Source organism: Eptesicus fuscus, chromosome 7 (genome assembly GCF_027574615.1).
Source record: "Eptesicus fuscus isolate TK198812 chromosome 7, DD_ASM_mEF_20220401, whole genome shotgun sequence".
NCBI lineage: Eukaryota > Metazoa > Chordata > Mammalia > Chiroptera > Vespertilionidae > Eptesicus > Eptesicus fuscus.
Window position 1 is genome coordinate 100,143,971 of NC_072479.1, and position 17,145 is coordinate 100,161,115.

Consider the following 17,145-nt stretch of genomic DNA (forward strand, 5'->3'; position numbering starts at 1 on the left):
CCTCTTCTTATTGCCATAGTAGTAAGAAGGTGGGTGCTCCCCCATTTTCTCCCTAATTTGAAGGATGTGCAACACCCCACGAGCCCTCCCCAGGCTAGAGCCCGGGGGCATGTCTCTTTAGCCACACCTTTGCTCCGGGGCTGGAGCCTGAAGAAGGCGTGGCCTGCATGGACCCCACCCCGAGCCAGGTGCCGAGCCTCCTCGGTCACGCGACAGAGATGCCCAACACACCTGCTGCCACGCCGGCGCGAGGCCGCCCTCCTGCTGGCGCGCACTCTTTAGGAGTCGCTCCCCGCGCGTGCGCAGTGCCCGCGACCGCAGCTCCAGCCGCCCCGGCCCGCAGTCTCTCCACCCCCCGACCCAGGGCTCGCACCTCGCAGCCGCTCCGCAGGCAGCGCGCACAGTGAGGCCGGCTGGGCCCAGCCCGCTGGCGTCGCGGAGCCGCCCCGCCCCTCCCGCCGGGCCAATGGCAGGGGGCGGGGTCACGTGCGTGGCGTGCCGCACGCCGGACGGTGGGCCTGCGGGGGTCCGCAGTCGGCGCGGAGGCCTGCACGTGGTGCCTGGGGGGGCGTTGGGGTGTGTGTGCTGCGGTGCCAGGGCTAGAGGTCTCCTCCTAGCACCGGGTGCGGGCTCTTGTTTTCAAGCTGTGCCTTTTCACTTGTGAGGCGCGGGAGCAGATTATTCTTGGAGGTGATTCCAGCTCTTACATTAAACCATTAATGTAGCTAAAGACACTAGTTGGCTACCCAGGTTTTGGGGACTGGAAACCAGGTTGGTGAAGTCAAGACAGAAAAACCAATTAACAGGTTTTTGCTACTGTGGACTAAAAAAGGGATTCTACAGGAAGTAACTTCACAGGTTGATCTGATAATAAATTCCTAACCGGGCAGGTCAAGGTGAGTGCTCATGCCCTAGGCATATGCATGTAAAAGGTTTATCTTTGCCTTAAGCAAGCCCTGTCCATTGTTTTTGTGCATCTAGGAATAACACACCTTTGAAATGCCTTTCAGACCCATCAATCTAGAGAGCATATACTCTTTTTTTCTTTTTTTTATAAGAATGCTAGAGGCCAGAATGGAATCAGGAAAAGTATATATATATATATATTATATAATATTTTATTGATTTTTTTTACAGAGAGGAAGGGAGAGGGATAGAAAGCTAGAAACATCAATGAGAGAAACATCGACCAGCTGCCTCCTGCACACCCCCTACCGGGGATGTGCCCGCAACCAAGGTACATGCCCTTGACCGGAATCGAACCTGGGACCTTTCAGTCCGCAGGTCGACGCTCTATCCACTGAGCCAAACTGGTTTTGGCGAGAGCATATACTCTTAACTATCCTGTAATGATCCCCACCTTCATGCATCTTACTTTCCTTCCCCTTTAATCCCAAATGCATAAAAGCTGCAAACTGTCATTCTGAAGCATTTTTCTGTCTGTTGAGATCTTGCTTCCAGGCATATCCTTAAAAAATTATTTACAGGTTTGAAAGTTCTCATCTGGACACTACAATGATTAAGTCTGTTATTTATTAAGAAACATTCATGATTGACTTGATCTTTCACCAACCAGTGAGGTAGCCAAAAATTCTGTTTACATCATTTTGTAGCCATTGGCCAAAACCTCCATAGGGTTAGAGTGATTTGCTTAAGATCACAGTTAAGAGGTGGAGCTTGGAATTAAAATCCCCTTTTCACTCAATTATGAGCTCTTTATAAAATGTTTTTTATTCATTCATGAATGTTTTATGAGTCTGGTAATGTAAATAAAGTGGCCAGTATGACACTTAACTGCCGTTCAAGTGAACAGGATGGTTGTAGCTGGCCTCCCAGAGGTGGGATGTGGATCCTGCATGAGATTATCAACTTGGAAACAGAATCAAGTAGGTAATTCTTTCATCAAACGGATTTAGGAAAAATATGGCAAGCCTCCCGTACAACTGAATCAGACAACAATGGGAGAGCAACTTATAGAAGAGGAAGGGTACGATGACCACCAGAACCCTTTCTGTGGGGTTCTCACAATGGCACAGGATGCAAGGCCTCCCTTAAACTCTAGCTCCTCCCACAGACCCCAATCAATTATGTTAAGATGTGCCATCACTTTTATCAAGATTTACATGGACAGAACAGAGTACATTTATGAGGGAAGGACAGGAACCTTCAAGAGGCATTAATATGGTCCAGTGAGATGGAACTGAGGGCTCTCGTGGGAAAGCAGCCATGCCTAGTGTGGAAAGAACTTTATATTCTAGCTTTGCATGGCTGGAGCTTCTTTTCATAAAAAATAGCTGAGCTCAGCCGGCCTGGCTCAGTGGTTGAGTGTAATTGAACTAGGAGGTCAGTTTGATTCCCAGTCAGGGCACATGCCCAGGTTGCAGGCTCGATCCCCAGTGGGCAGGCGTGCAGGAGGCAGCCAGTCAATGATTCTCTCATCATTGATGTTTCTATCTCTCTCCCCCTCTCTGAAACCAATAAAAATATATTTTAAAAAAATAGTTGAAACCTCTCGTCTTCTGAGACCAAGGAAAGCACTGAAAATGCCACTTATCTATAACTTTCGTAGCCTGTATCAGCATCAGAGAAAAGCACCATTAGAGCAGAAACGATCTTACTCGTTACGATGACCTCAGTGCACTTTGCAGTATCTGAGGGCATACAGGATGCCCTCAATGAGCATCTGTTGAGTGAACATTGAAACCAGACAGGCTAGGAAAAATACCTAACCAAAAATAAAGTAGGGAAGTCTACTTCTTAGTGGTTGTGAAGACTTGAGAATGGGAGCTGGCAAATAATGGAAGTACCTAAAATAGTTGCTGGTCTTATTTGGTGAGTAACGGGAAATTAGGACAGATGAAGTGCGGCAAGACCTGGAGACTAGGCTGAACCCGGATTGTAGGCTTTTGGGTTAGGACTGGTTTTAGCAATCAACTTGGTGGCGCCAAACAGGACCGATGAGCAGGGGATAGATCAAAGAAATGAAGTATTTGGAAGCTGATGCAAAATGTTTTGTTGGCATGAAACCAACTTCCACCTGCCCCCTTGTCCCAGCAAATCCACCTGGATTGCATCATGAGTCTGCAAGAGGCAGCTTGGTATTAGTTGAACTTGGAAAACCCTTGGCACGTGTCACACCACTTTCATCTGTCATTTTTATCATACTACCTACATTGAAAACTCCCTAAGAAACACATTTATGCTCCATCTTTCTAATAACTCTAACAAAGAACAATACATTTTGCTTGTTTTTTTAAGGCACAATTTTGATTAAAATTTAGAATGTTACTCAGAGGCTGAGCCTGTTTCCTCATCTGTTCAATGGTATCACTCCCACCAACATTGTAAGTTCTGTGTCAGGCTCAGGTATTTCCAGAAAGCTTAGTACAATACCTGGCAAAGTAATTACTTCATAGTCTCAAGAACAGAACACTATCCCTTTAATAAAAACAGTGCTCTTACTAAAATAAGTTTACATATCCTAAACATCTGTAACTCTGATTTGTAACACTGCTTTGAATGCCAGCTTGAGGTGGCCACCAGCTCAAGCCAAGCTTGAAAACAATTTACAACCATTTTGATCACCACCCAGTGGAACGTCAGAATCTTCTGAGGGAGTCTCCATGAGCAACAGCCCCACCTCAACCTCCAAAGACTGCGCCCTGCTTCACTTTTTACTAGTGACTTGTGTCTCTAAGGGCAGTAGTTAGGCTTGGCACATGACCAGCTTATGGAAATGGACTTCTCATGTGGACCTCTGTGGGACCTCACAATTAAGAGTCTCCAGGAAAAGATAATTTCACAGGTTCCAAGAACAGAGAAGTCTAGGGCATCCACCCTCTAACAGGATGGTAAACTCAAAATGCTCAAGAACAAAGGACAGAACCCACAGAACTCCAGAAAGGAACTTCTGTATCTCACCTTCCCTCTCCCAAGGGCTACCTGGAGAAGGAAGAAAGGCTGTCAATCAAATCATAATGTAGGCATGTGTTGAGGGTAAGAGACTAAAGAGACTTATACTTTATTCCATCTGTTAAATTCCAGAGTGCAGGTATTAGACAAACATTCTACCAGGAATCAGAGGCCCTCCTAGGCTCAGTGGGTTTACACATTCCAGCTCCACATCACCGTCTGGCTTAAGTCTCTTCCTCTGAAAGATACAGAATGTTAAAGAAATGAGCCATGTGAAACTGGTGAATTGCTTATGATTTAACACCTCCACCCAGAAATCAAGTCTTTCAGATCCTCACAGGGCTGACATATTTCCTTTAGTCCCCAGCTGGTGAAGCAAGAAAGATAGCTTAAACCCATGTAACTAACCCAGAGCCTTTTCTCCTTCAGCCCACTGGCTAACACCAGGGATTGTCTTTCTCTAGATGCTTCTTCCTCACCTAGCCTCTGAAAGACCCCCTTCCTCCCCACCCCCTTCATGTGACCGAAAGCCTCGTGAAGCAAGTTCCTGGAGTCAGATTGAATGCCACTCCAAATTCAGTCATGTCTCAGGGAGCCCTCAAAAAGTTTGACATCAAGGTCCAGGAGCAATGTGGCCATAGAGCTTGGTCCCTGGACAGCCCGCCGCTCACTCGAGACTTCAGAAAGAGACTTGTACAAACCTTCTTCCTCCTCCTCCTCCTCTTCTTCATCCTCATCGTCCTCGTCCGAACTGAAGGTGCCGTCCGGCAGGCTGTAGACTCGAATGACCTGCTTATTGGGGTCCTTGAGGATGAGGTACTTGCCCTCCTCCAGCTTCATGCAGATGTCGATGACGCAGCGCAGGATGCCCCAGGCGTTCTCCACACTCAGGTTGATCTGGCTGGCAAACTCATTGGGCTTGAACTGCTGGGTGCCCAGGATGACGTGGCGCGAGGAGTCTTTCACATGGTACCGGGACACATAACTAGTGGGGAGAATGGGGTGTTAGTGATGGGTGTTAGTGAATGGGGTGTTAGATCTGGGGACAAATATCAGTTAAATGGGGACACTTGACTTTTTCCAAGGGAAAGAGAAAAAGGCAAGCCCTTGTCTCCCTGACTGCAGACACCTCCTTCCAGAGGGTGAGTTCACAACTCCCGGACAAGACTCTCACCCAAGCTTGAGGTACTCGGATCCAGCCAGCAAAGCACAGCAGGTCCATCGGGCCAACTTATAGCTGTTGTTCTTCAGCTCGGTGGCAATGACGGCCCCTCGCTGAGAGTCCAGCTTCTGACGCCAGTCAACACCATTACAGTGCTGCAGAAGGAAAGCCCTAGTGTCAGGAGCAAAGGCGAGCCTGTTACCTCCTCAGGCAGAGAAGGAACTCCCTACTGGGCTTGGCTAGCAAGTGGGCCAGGCTGTAGGAAATCAGAGGTAAGACCATTATCATTTGCCCTGGCTGGTGTGCTTCAGTTGATTGGAGCGTTGTCCTGTATACCAAAAGGTGGAGGTTCTATTCCCGGCCAGGGCGCATGCGGGGGTTTGTGGGTTTGATCCCAGATCAGGGTGCGTGCGGGAGGCAGCCAATCAAGGTTTCTCTCCCCCTTCCTTTCTAAAAAAAAAAAAATCAATTAACATATACCCAGGTGAAGAAAAAAAAAAGATCACCTGGGTGGGCCTCACCTAAACATGTGAGTCTCTTCAATCTGGGTGTAGAGCTTGGAGACAGAGGAAATCAGAGAGTCAAAGCACGAGAAGGATTTGATGCTGTTGCTGGTTTGAAGATGGAAGACATGGCAAGGAGTATGGGTGGCCACTAGGAGCTGAGACGCCCCAGCTGATAGGTGGCAAGAGAATAGGGGACCTCAGTCCTATAACTCAAGGAACTGAATTCTGCCAACTAGAATGAGCTTGGAAGTGGATTTTTTTCCAGAATCAATAGATGAGCATTCAGTTCAGCTAACACCTTTGATTTTCTGATATTCTGAGCAGAGAACCAAACCATATGATGCTGAACTTCTGGCCTACCAAACTAAGAGCTAATGGATGTTGTTTTAAGCCTCCCACTTTCTTTTAATTTGTTACGGAGCAAAAGAAAACTAACATAAGGCTGTATAAAGAAGTAATTATAGCAAAAAGAGTCGTGTAGGCGACTGACCCTAAGAGAAGGATCCACGAGAGATAAAGGAGTGGAACCAGCACAGAAAATACGTGAAGGAAGCTGAGAAATGTGTAAGACCAGAGTCACGCACATAGTGACACAGGGAAAAGCTACAATACCAAATGCTACAGGGAGCCATGGTGGAAAGTCTAAGAAAAGGCCACTGGCCCAGAGCTAAGGCCACAGCCAACCTTCCAGCAGGGGCTGGAGACTGAGGAACACCTGGGGGGATAGTCTGCAGCATTAATTGCTAACCCTTGGCTCTGATGAAGGCAGAGCTCAATGCCCTCTGTGCTCCCTGTCACTGGCCACTCCTTCAGCACAGCCTGGCCTTGGAGCTGTCCTTCCCACTGAGAACTCTTTACAGCAGCACCCAGGAGCACTGCCACCCAGTTCAAATTCAGGCACATAAGCCTGGATAGCTTCAGAAAGGATAATAGTCCAACAATCATGGCATGCCAGCGGAGAGAGCAGAAAGAGGAAAATCGAAGAAAGCACGTTTCACGTGCAGCGTGTCCTGCAGAGCCAAATAAAAGCTAATCTTTGCAGTAAGTGGAGGGAAAACTCAGAAGATAAAAATCTCAGTAGCCCTCCAAGTAACACAAGGGGAAAACTAGCCTGAGACAACACGCCTTGCAGACGTGGAGCCCCAAGAGGGTGAGAGAGGTGCGCCTCACCCGGGAGTCCCACTCGTTGAGAGTCTTGATGTTGATGAAGGACACTTCCCCATTGGCTCCGGTCATGACACCATCATGCTCACAACGGACAATCAGGTCAATGTCATCTCCAAGCTTCCACCTGCGGTACCTGCAACGAAGAAGAAACTTAGTTGGTCACCTCAGACCCTAAATTGCAGGTATTTCACCCCATACAGGGTTGGGCCTGGCACACCCCACCCGAGGTGACATACCGGTATGCAACAGAGGCGATTTCATTCTTATCCATGTCGTCTTCCACAAACGGGTTTGGGTTGGGGAAGTTGTATCTTTCTTTCCCCTGCAAAGATGACAAAGGTGTCACGAGACAGTGCCAAGCCAATCGGCCAGACTCTGAAACTCTGCTTAGTTACAGCTCAGGCTGGGTTCCTGGAGCCCTTGAAGGGGCTGAGCTCATTGCATGTTGTCTGCCTACTTACCCCTTCCGAGGGCAAGCATGCCATGAATTACAAGATGTTAACACCTAGTGTTTACCAACAACTACATGTCGACTGTGTGCTCCACGCATCTCATTTAATTAGCAACCGTGCCTCTTCCATTTCATTTTTCTCAATAGCACACATCTATATGTATTTAGAGTTTATTGTTTTTCCTCCTCCATTATAATGAAGCTTCCCAGGGGCAGGAACTTGCCTCCTGAACAGCGTAATTGTACACCACAATGCAGTTGTCAAATAATTGATGGAACCTTTACAATGTGCCTGTGTGAGACAAGTATTAGTGTTCTGTTTAACAGAGAAGAAACATGTCTAACACCACAAAGCTATGAAGTGTTGGATCCAGGGTTCAAAGCCAGGCAGTGTGACCTCAAAGCCCAAGATGGACACTCCTTGGTGACAGGTAGGGACCCTATCTGTCCTGCTCAATCGCACAGGCCCAGAGCCTAGGACAAAGCAGATGCTCAGGAAAGTAGTTGTAGCTGACAAAAGGCAGCGCACGCCCAGACGCTGCCCTTCCTCACCATCCTCAGGCACTGCTGGGAGAAGTTGTGGTTGATGTAGGTTGCTTCCATGGCCAGGTTGCGGGGCGAGTTGAAGGAATTACCTTCATCCTGAGGGGGCTCGTTGGCGGTCTCACTCACGGTCAGGAGGTCTGCAAAAGTGGCAGCATGGTCACCCACCCACAAAGCAAAGAATCACTGCTGACGTGCACAGCACCCGGGGAGATGAGGTGAATGAAACGCCCTCCCTTCAAATACATGCCACCTATACTATGGGTCTCCCGAGGTGGAACAGTAGGGAGGCAAAGGGGGAGGGCTTTAACATTAAATTCAATCACAGTGTAAACATCTATCCCTTTCCAATCCTTTTGGATTCTTTAAGAGAATGTTTGATTTTATCAGCTTTCAACAGAGACAAGGCCTGAGGCGCACAATATAATGACACTGTTTTGTTTCACTGCTGTTATTGTTAGAGTGACTTGATTTTCAGTCACGGCAGGTATGTATATATTTTATATTATTTGGTATAAAACATACACACACATGAATGCTGACGCCCCAAGGAGGGACTGCAGTGACAGTTCCTTCTCTATGCCTCTGAGGAGGCTGGGAGGGGTCTGACAAGCTGTCAATGCCTGCAGGGAGACAGACCATCTGCCACCCCTTCTCCAGTACCAAGAAACTGCTCTGAGCCAAGGAAAACATTCACCGCCCTTGTGTTGTCCCAGACAGGCCTCTCACCGAAGTCAGAGTTATCCCTCTTGTCAAAGAAGAGCTTGGATCCGACTCTCTGGACGACTATGTCCCAGGAATACACGGAGCGGGTGCAGCTCATTAGTGTGGCCAGAATGGCGTCGGTGGCAAACACATTCCCCTGGGTTTTTGCCAGCTGCAGAAAGGACAGAAGAGAGAAGTGTCGGGTTTAACTGCCATTCACACCGAGGGGAGAGGACTCCTCAGTAAGAAGCCTTCACAGCCACACCCACACATTAACACATGCACCTCTAGCTGTCTGAGCAAGGCTGCAGCCATCAGCCAGCGGGCTTCTGTTGGCAGTCACCATCCCGGGCCAGGCGGGTCTATAGCTCAATGAACAATTGCCATGTTCCAGGAAAGCACTGCTCGGCGCTTTCTGCCATCCTCACCCCAGTGGCACGCGCGAGGTAGGTGCATTTACCCCATTTGACAGGGAAGAAAATGAAGGTCCCAGAGAGGTGGAGCTAGGACACACATAGCTGGGATTTGCCCCCAGCTTTACTTAACTCCAGCATTCATGGTCCAGCCAGCGGAGTGCCTTTATTCCCACCACCTCCTAAGTCCGATTCAGAAGACTTATCCAGAGGGGTTTTTCCCAGCCCCAGCCCTGGGTCCTCTGTTCTTTCTGGGCCTTGGCTGTAGAAGCTGGGGGCATCCCTAACAGGTGGGTGAGCAGTAGAGGGGTGCACACCTTTCGGATGACAGGGTCGTCTGTGGTGGTGACGGTATGGAAGATGCGCTTGATGCTCCTCAGGGGCTTCTCGCTCCTCGTGGTGATGCGGTCAAAGGCTTTGTCGTAGTATTCCAGGGCCCCACAACACTCGCTGTAGGGAGTGGGCAAGACATGCAAAGTAAGGGGGAAGATCACCTGCTTTTTCTTTTATGCCTTGGAATCTGGAGTCTTATCCAGAAGTCTAATATGTAAGAGGTGAAAACAGTATCCAACTAGAACAGGAGATGAACTCTCAGTGCTCACTCAGGTGCCTGTTCCCTTAGCTCCCAATGTGGCTCCAGATAATAGTGCGAACACAACCGGTTCAACTCAACCTCCCATTTTAAAGGCGGGAGATGAGGACTGACAGGCATCCAGGCGTGCTGACGTTGGGTCTGGTGCTTCAAGCTATTCCCACTACGTGTCCTGTGAGGCAAGGAGCTCTCCAAAGCGTCAGGAAAGCTTTGCTTGTCCTGAACAACTGCTGTCTTTCTCCTTCTGCCAAAAGAGCCATATAACTTAATTTTATTTCTTTTTTGCTCAGGATTCCAGGAAGCTGAGAGAAACCTGGAATTTAATATCAGCAAATTTCTTTCTGCTTTTGCTTTGCTCCTATTCTCCTTCTGCCAAAAAGAGCTATATAACTTATTTCTTTCCTTTGCTTGCAATGCCAGGAACTTCAATGCGATCAAGTTTATTATCAGTAAACAAATTTCTTGCCACCCCCCAGGATTGTTTTTGAGTAAGTGGTTTAAATCCTTTTTGGAAATACTAGGGCTTCGGAAAATATTCACCACCAGCTAGTCCACCCACGAGAGCATGATGGAAGGAAGTAAAAGAGCCACTCACATGTCCTGTGGCTCTGAGACTTCCAAGTAGCGCATCTTCATTAACTGAGGAAAGTCCATTTCCTCTTTCACCTCCCAGTCACTACGAACTTCAACCGAAGAGTCTCGGGGTTTCTGTCATGAAAACCATTGGAGGGAAAAGAATTCCAGCCAGTGTAAAACACAAGCTAAAGGCAGGTTAATAGTACAAAGGGCTTTCATTCAATAAATATGTCTAGAACATTAACTACGTGCTGGCTGTTCTTTAAAACACAGCACCCCCCTGCTGACTCTCAGGAGCTTACAATCTAGAAGAGGACCGAGGGATCAAGAGTTCAAAAACAAAGGGAAATTCCTCCCCTCATTTAGATGTCACCAGGGAACAGCAGCTCTTTATATTTCACAAAGGAGCTGTAGCAGCCCCTTTAGATTTCTCTCAAGGTACTAGCTATCTATTCTTGACACAGCAAGCATCTTATTTAGCAGAATGTAACTTCTACAACTGTAACTACACTCTTGCTTACATGTGTCTTCTATTCTTACAATGTCTACACAAACATTCGTACAGGAATGTTCACAGCAGCATTCTTCATAATAGCAAAAAGTGGGAACAATCCAAATGTCTATCAACCGGTGAACAGATAAACCTTAAAGATCACACATTGCATGAATCCATTTATATGAGTAAATGGACAGAATAGGCACACCCAGAGACAGAGACTAGAGTAGTGGTAGTCCAGGGTTGGGGGGAATAGCAGTTGACTGCTAAAGGGTACAGGGCTTCTTTGTAGAGTGATGCAAGTGTTCTGAAATTGACTACAGTAATGATCGTACAATTCTATAAATATACTAAAACCCACAGAATTGTACACTTTGCATGGGCGAATTTATAGTATATGAATTATATCTCAAAGCTGTCACAAAACCAAACAAACAAAATCAAATGCCTAGGTAGAATTCTGGCACAAATACGCTACCTGTGATTTTTGGTCCCATTTCTGCCTCACTCCAAATTGTTTCTGAAATTTTTTCTGCAGTCGTATGCGTTCTCTGGAAAGACAGAAAAATTGTGCCTTCAGTGAAGATTTTTAAGAAAAGTGAGGACTTAATAAAGAGGAACAAAAGAGACGATCTCCTTTGCTGAATGGCTGGTAGGGCATATTGTCCTCAAATACTGACCAGTTATATTTTACTCCATCTAGAGACTGTCCACTGGCAGCCCCCACCTGGGCCAGGCCATTGCACTGCGCAGCTCCAGGAGGGCTCATAGGACCCAGTGCGAATGGGGCCCCCTAGAGTTGTGCTTCGGCAGAGCTGAGCCTAGGTAAGCTCCAGAGTCTCTTATTTGCCTTGGTTTCCTTCAGCACGCATGTCCATTGTAAATAGTTTCTTGCTCGTGCTATCTGCCTTGAACTGAAACTGGCCCTTAGGGAAGGATGTCAGGTTGAAACAGTGGCTTAATCTGCTTTAGGAAGGTGTTTTTGTTTGCAATAGTGGGGAAGACAACCATTTTCCTACTTTGGCCTAATGAGTTCAGAGTGTGTTTAGTCCTGGAAGAATGCCTTGTTCTGGCAGGATGGGAACCTCACCTCTCTTTCTGCTTGGCGCTCTTAGGCAGGGTCTGCAGATTGAACTGCAACATGTTCCGTCGATCTTTGTCTCTGCGGAGATTCCGCTGAGAATTAGGAAAAAACATCCATGTTAAAATCTTTGCGATTGGGTTACAGTAGGAAGTGCTTAATGGGAGGTCATTAGCCTAAGTTCAGAACGCCAAATCCAAGTTGTACATTTTATTATTATTACTTTTTAAACGCTTTATTGATTTTAGAGAGAGGAAGGGAGAAACACTAATGAGAGAGAACATCAATTGGTTGCCTTGGGGACCAAACCCGTAACCTAGGTATGTGCCCTGACTGGGATTCAAACCCACCACCTTTCAGTGTACGGGACGATGCTCCAACCAACTGAGCCACACATGCCAGGGCCAAGTTGCACATTTTACTTTGCTTTTAATCTAATAATCAACAGTCCGGGGGTTTAGCTGAGTAAATACTTGAAGTTGGCTTAGATGTACATCCACACACATATTTTACTGAAGTAAGTTTACTGGCTATTAGAGTTGCTGAGTTTGCCTCTTTATGTAATAAGATGTGATCCAACTGGACCATCTGCTTAATAAAGTCTGCAGTCTAGCAATTAAGTCAGGCAATAGGCACAGATGCACCCTTTTATCTGGCACAAACGTGCTTCTTAGCACAGGGGTATAAAGTCCTACCTGCTGGTCAACAGAAATCTAAGCTATTTAAATGCATCGCTGGACCTAGTCAAGTTTACTTTATATAGTTTGTCACTGAGGAGCTCCCTGGGGTTCACTATAGAACCCTAACAGGCTTTCCTCTCATCAGGGCTGCACTTTTAGCAGCAGGTGACGGCCCTAAGGTGCTCCGACTGCTGCTTCTTGGCCTACCTGTGCAAATCGCATCCGATTCCGCTGGTAGGCGGTCTTCTGTGTGCGCGCTGTGTCCACCAGCTGGAAACTCGTCTCGTCCTCCTCGTGGAAATAAGCATACTGACTTCCACCACCAAACTGAGAGGAGTACTTATCTGGAGGCAAAGGTGATAGTGTGTAACGGCCACCACCCACAGACTTTACAAATACACACCAGCTTAAAGCCCTGCAATTTAAGTGTGGTCTTGGGACCCTTAACATTGGCTGGGAGCATCGTATACGCGCAGACTCACAGCCTCACCCAGACTCACTGACTCAGAACCAGCATTTAAAAAGGATCCCCAGATGATTCATGCACATTCAAGTTTGAAAAGTTCTGATCTAAAGACTTTTAAAGTTAAGACAGAATCTGAGGAACTCAAGATAAACCCATTCCACTCTCTGCCTTAGTCTGTAAGAATATGAGTTAAAATTTATTCTTGCAGGGGAGGCAAATATGGGATTTAAGTACCATCACTCTCATCATCTGGTGCCCAAGGCAGACATGTCTAAAGGCTGCCCTCAGACGCAGATAATCTTAACTTACTATTCCAGAGAGCCACTTCCAACTATCTCTGATAAAAAACCCAATTTACTGTATCAGTATCTTAAACCCAGGAATTTTAAACTGGAATCCACTGTGGGGCTTCACCGGGTTCAGTAAACCCCAAGCAATAAAATGCAAAATGGGACTATAAAAGCGTTCATGGCTCCTCAAAAATGGGGGGTGGGAATCCCACTATAACAGGTCAAACTTCTTTAATGAACAGTCTAACTTTTGGGGCTACTTCCAAAAAATGTGGTAGTGGCCACAGTCTAGAATAAGCTCCTAAAACTATGAATTATTATCACCATCTCGTCACCATTCTAGAACACTTTCAGGTGGAGGTTACCAGAAAAAGTAACAATTTTCCCAAGGACGTGATTGGGCAGTCAGTCAGAGAACACTTACTCGTGTACCTCTTATCTTGGTATGTGGTACCCGTCCAGTCTGCAACCTAGTAAGAGCAACAAGGGAAGACAGAGCACACAGGTCAAGCAGGCAATTTTCTGTTGACCCAGAAACCCCCCAAAGCGAGACACCGTGGGAAAGTAGCAGGACTGGCTCACATTGCCTTTGTAAGTGCCCAGCTCTCCTATGACTACTGGAAGTATCCAGAGGTCATAACCTTTCCCAGCTGGTGTCCCTATAAGGAACACAGGAGTAATGCTTTTGAGAGAATAAAATGGAAATGAACTCATAGAGGGTAGCAGCCACAGATTTAAAGATTCAGACTCCTGCTGACAGACAAGTACCTTTCCTAGCCGATCTCCTTTGCTGAATGGCTGGTAGGGCATATCCCGAAACTGCTCGGGGACTGCACAGGGACCCCAGCCTGAGGGGTTGTCCTGGATCACGGGTGTCATGAACTTTGCCATCTTCTAAAACCTTAAATGTACAAATAATGTAAGTAGCTTCATGAAGAAAAGCCTAAAGGTAAAAAAAAAAGCCTTTTTGAGGTAAGCTAAGACATAGATTAAATTAAAAAGCAACATATGAAATGGAACCCTCACATCTTAGCTACTCCTTTGTTTTCTTGCAAATAATATTGTGAATACTTATAATTGAGAAGACTACTAACAAAATTAATTTACTCTACTTCATTGACTTTTTTCCACCGTAACATCTTTCAAATGAGTTTGCATCTCATGCTTGGTGGGGTGTCATATCTTAATTGGCAGTTTTTCTTTCTTACCTTTATAGAGAATAATGGTGCTACATAAAATACCGTAATAGTGCTTCTTAAATTTGGTGGTGTCTCAAAGATTTGATAAAATGCAGTAACTTTTTTTTCAAGTGTAATTACCATGTTCAGGTTCTTAGAAACACCTTCACCAAGACATAAAATATTTAGTTTCTCTAAACCTATTTCATGTGTAAAATAAGTAAGTTCGTTGTTTTATTAGTTAACACACACAAAACTTCTTTTATTGTAAATGCTACCCAATTACTATTCAGACTTGTAAAAATACATCTACTCAGAGAAAAACAAGAGTCTGTAAGTATATCCTGAAATTCAACTTTCTTTTCTTGTTCTTCCAATAGTCTGTCATCAATGCAAATCCTTAAGCAGAGCAAGTGGACACAGAGCTAAGCAAAAGGCCATCAAAGTGGCCATACATCAAACGTTCATAGATATCTGAGTACCAGGCATTGTTCTCAGTGATTACCATGCACATTCATTAAATCCCCCCAACAGTCTGAGGTAGGGGCCAGTATTATCCCTACTTTTCAGAAAAGAAATTGCCCAAAGTCATAATGCTGGTTGATGAAAAATATGGACCCTGGCAGTCTGGCTTAGTCTAATGCTATAGCTCCTCTCAGGAGGGTAAAAACCAGGGCCTCCCAACAGATGTTTTAGGTAATTTCTACCAAAAACCCTCTGAATATGCTCAGATGGTGAGTTCCCAGAGGAAAACTCATTACACAAATATTTCTGGAGGCCAGAAAGCAATCAAAGAGCACAGGATACTGAAGTTAGTAAGGAGACTAAGGCTTCCTACAGAGGCGACAGCTCAACTGGAGTTGGGTGACAGCGAGAATGAACCTGCGAGCTCCACCCGCCAACTCTGAACTTAAGTTATACTACAAAAAGGGGCCCGAGGGAAGGTGTGACAGTCGCAGAACTCAAGTATTGGGGCTGCTACTCAGTGTCAGGCACTGTGCTAGATACCTTAACACCATTAACTCTCCCACACCCCACTTTAGAGATAAAAATTTGTAGCTCAGCCAAATCAAGGGGTTGATCTACACATCATATCAAAATAGACTTGATTCCCAGGGCTGTCTGCGTAAGTCCAGCATTCTTCCCATCATAATCTAGCTGGAGAGCAGTCTGAAAAGATCTGGGGTTTCAGACTGTACTTAATAGCACAACAACGATGTCTCCAAAACACACTTTTAAAAAAGTCGGCTTGATCTGTCAGCTCAAGGAGGAAATAGGCCCAGGGCTTGACAGGCTTTCTTCCTGGGGGTGGAAGTCCGGGTTCCCACACATGTGAAATAAGTGCGCAGAACGGAACAGGTAGGACAAACCGAGCCCTTCAGTTAAAATGGCCTGACAGCTGGGCGGGGCACCAACAGGGCAGTCAGAGGGGCCTTTTTGCGGGCAGACCCCGGTATTGTGTAATTATTGCGGCCACTGCAGGTCGTACCCCATCAAGCCCTGGTGGTTCGGATCTGAGATCAAACATACTCCATCCTAGCCTTCTACTTCACATTAAAGGGAAGGAAACCTTTAGACTGGGAACTCCTCGGAGCAGGGCCGAACACCGATTAGCTTGGCATTCCCAGAAACTCAAGCTTTGGCCACTTAAAAGACCCTGAAACCCAGCTGGGTCAAGTGACATTATTAAATTCGCTCAGCCCTTGGCCACGAAGCGGAGTCTAGAGCCAGGGACCTCACGCACCCCGCAAGCTGGACCCAGGGCCCGGAAGGCGGAGTCCTGCCACTTCCAGCGGAGGGGCATCGGCAGCAGGTAGGGACGTCCGGGGGTCTCTTCCGGGAGCCTCTGAAGGCCGGGCCCAGCCCAAGCCGGCTCCGGAGGTCCCCGGAATCCTACGGAACACGCCACTCACCTGCACGGGCCTCGGCCGGCCCGGATGGCGAAAGATAGACCAGGCCAGACGGCTCGCTACCAGCTGCACTCCGAGAAGACTGGAAAAGAGGGAAGGTGCGCGCGCAGTGACCGGCGCCGTAAACCTGGCCGGCGCTGCCGTAAACCGCGCTCCCGCTTCCTTTGGGTTCGGCGGCGGAACGCGAGTCGTAAAGCGAAGGCACACCGGAAATTTGTTACTGCTCTTTGGGAGGTGGCTTCCTTAGCCTGGTAGGCTCTCAGACACAAGAAGGGTGTTTACAGTTACGCCACGGGGCATGCGGCGACGCCCCGAGAAGGCGTTTAGGTTTATTGAAACGTGGCAGCCGTGCCGTCAAAGCTGGAGGCGGGAGCGGCTGACGGCCCCCCTGTGTCCCACAATACCTTGCGGGACCACAATACCTTGCGGGACATTCGGCCGCTCCGGGGACAGTCGGCTCCAGCCTTCTCTGTCCAATCACGTGGTTTGAGTCTCACCGGTAGGGGGAGGTCGAGCGTCTGAGGAGGGTTTTATTGTTCCTCTCTCGCTCCCGCCGCCCCCATCTTTTCCAGCTTGGGAAACCGAGGTCTAGAGCTGTCAAGTGACCTGTCCGGCCTGCTAATTTAGGAGGTGGCCGCCAGGGTTCAAACCACAGCTCTCAAACTGGACTGTACGTCGAGGATGTCTGCAGCCCTCATTTGAAAAAAAAAAAAAATGCAGATTCAAGTATGTGGAGCCCACGAATGGGCGTTTTAAGTTAGCAACTATGACTCTGAAGGGGCCACTCAGGAAGCACTTTGCTACAATGGGCGACAGTGCTGACCTTTCCGCGGCTCCCAGCCTGTGGAGTTTGTCCTGGAATCTTATTGGGGAATTTCAAAACTTTGAAAGTGAATCTTTTGAGGGCGCGATTTTATTCAAACCTCAGGTCCTCTTCTACCCTGTCTCCTAGGTTTTCCTTGTCAGTCTTCCAGCCTGTCTCCTTTATTGGAAAATATATCAGCTATTAGACAGGTC

The 17,145-nt window shown here is 47.2% G+C and overlaps 1 protein-coding gene across 2 annotated transcripts; it reads right to left on the reverse strand.

Annotated features, from left to right (window-relative positions):
* Positions 1 to 3,990: 3,990 nt before the first annotated feature.
* Positions 3,991 to 16,236, reverse strand: EIF3D (eukaryotic translation initiation factor 3 subunit D). Of its 2 annotated transcripts, none has more exons than XM_028150077.2 (15): positions 16,132 to 16,236; positions 13,809 to 13,941; positions 13,465 to 13,510; positions 12,492 to 12,628; positions 11,614 to 11,699; positions 11,002 to 11,074; positions 10,047 to 10,159; positions 9,177 to 9,309; positions 8,471 to 8,618; positions 7,751 to 7,881; positions 6,984 to 7,069; positions 6,751 to 6,880; positions 5,087 to 5,229; positions 4,614 to 4,897; positions 3,991 to 4,150 (listed from the first exon to the last, which is right to left on the reverse strand). In XM_028150077.2, the coding sequence occupies exons 2-15, from the start codon at positions 13,929 to 13,931 to the stop codon at positions 4,137 to 4,139; spliced, it is 1,647 nt and encodes a 548-aa protein (XP_028005878.1). In that variant the 5' UTR covers positions 13,932 to 13,941; positions 16,132 to 16,236; the 3' UTR covers positions 3,991 to 4,136. The 2 variants fall into 2 exon arrangements, with proteins under 2 accessions (XP_028005878.1, XP_054575458.1); XM_054719483.1 differs by lacking the exon at positions 16,132 to 16,236 and adding an exon at positions 15,963 to 16,096.
* Positions 16,237 to 17,145: the final 909 nt, after the last annotated feature.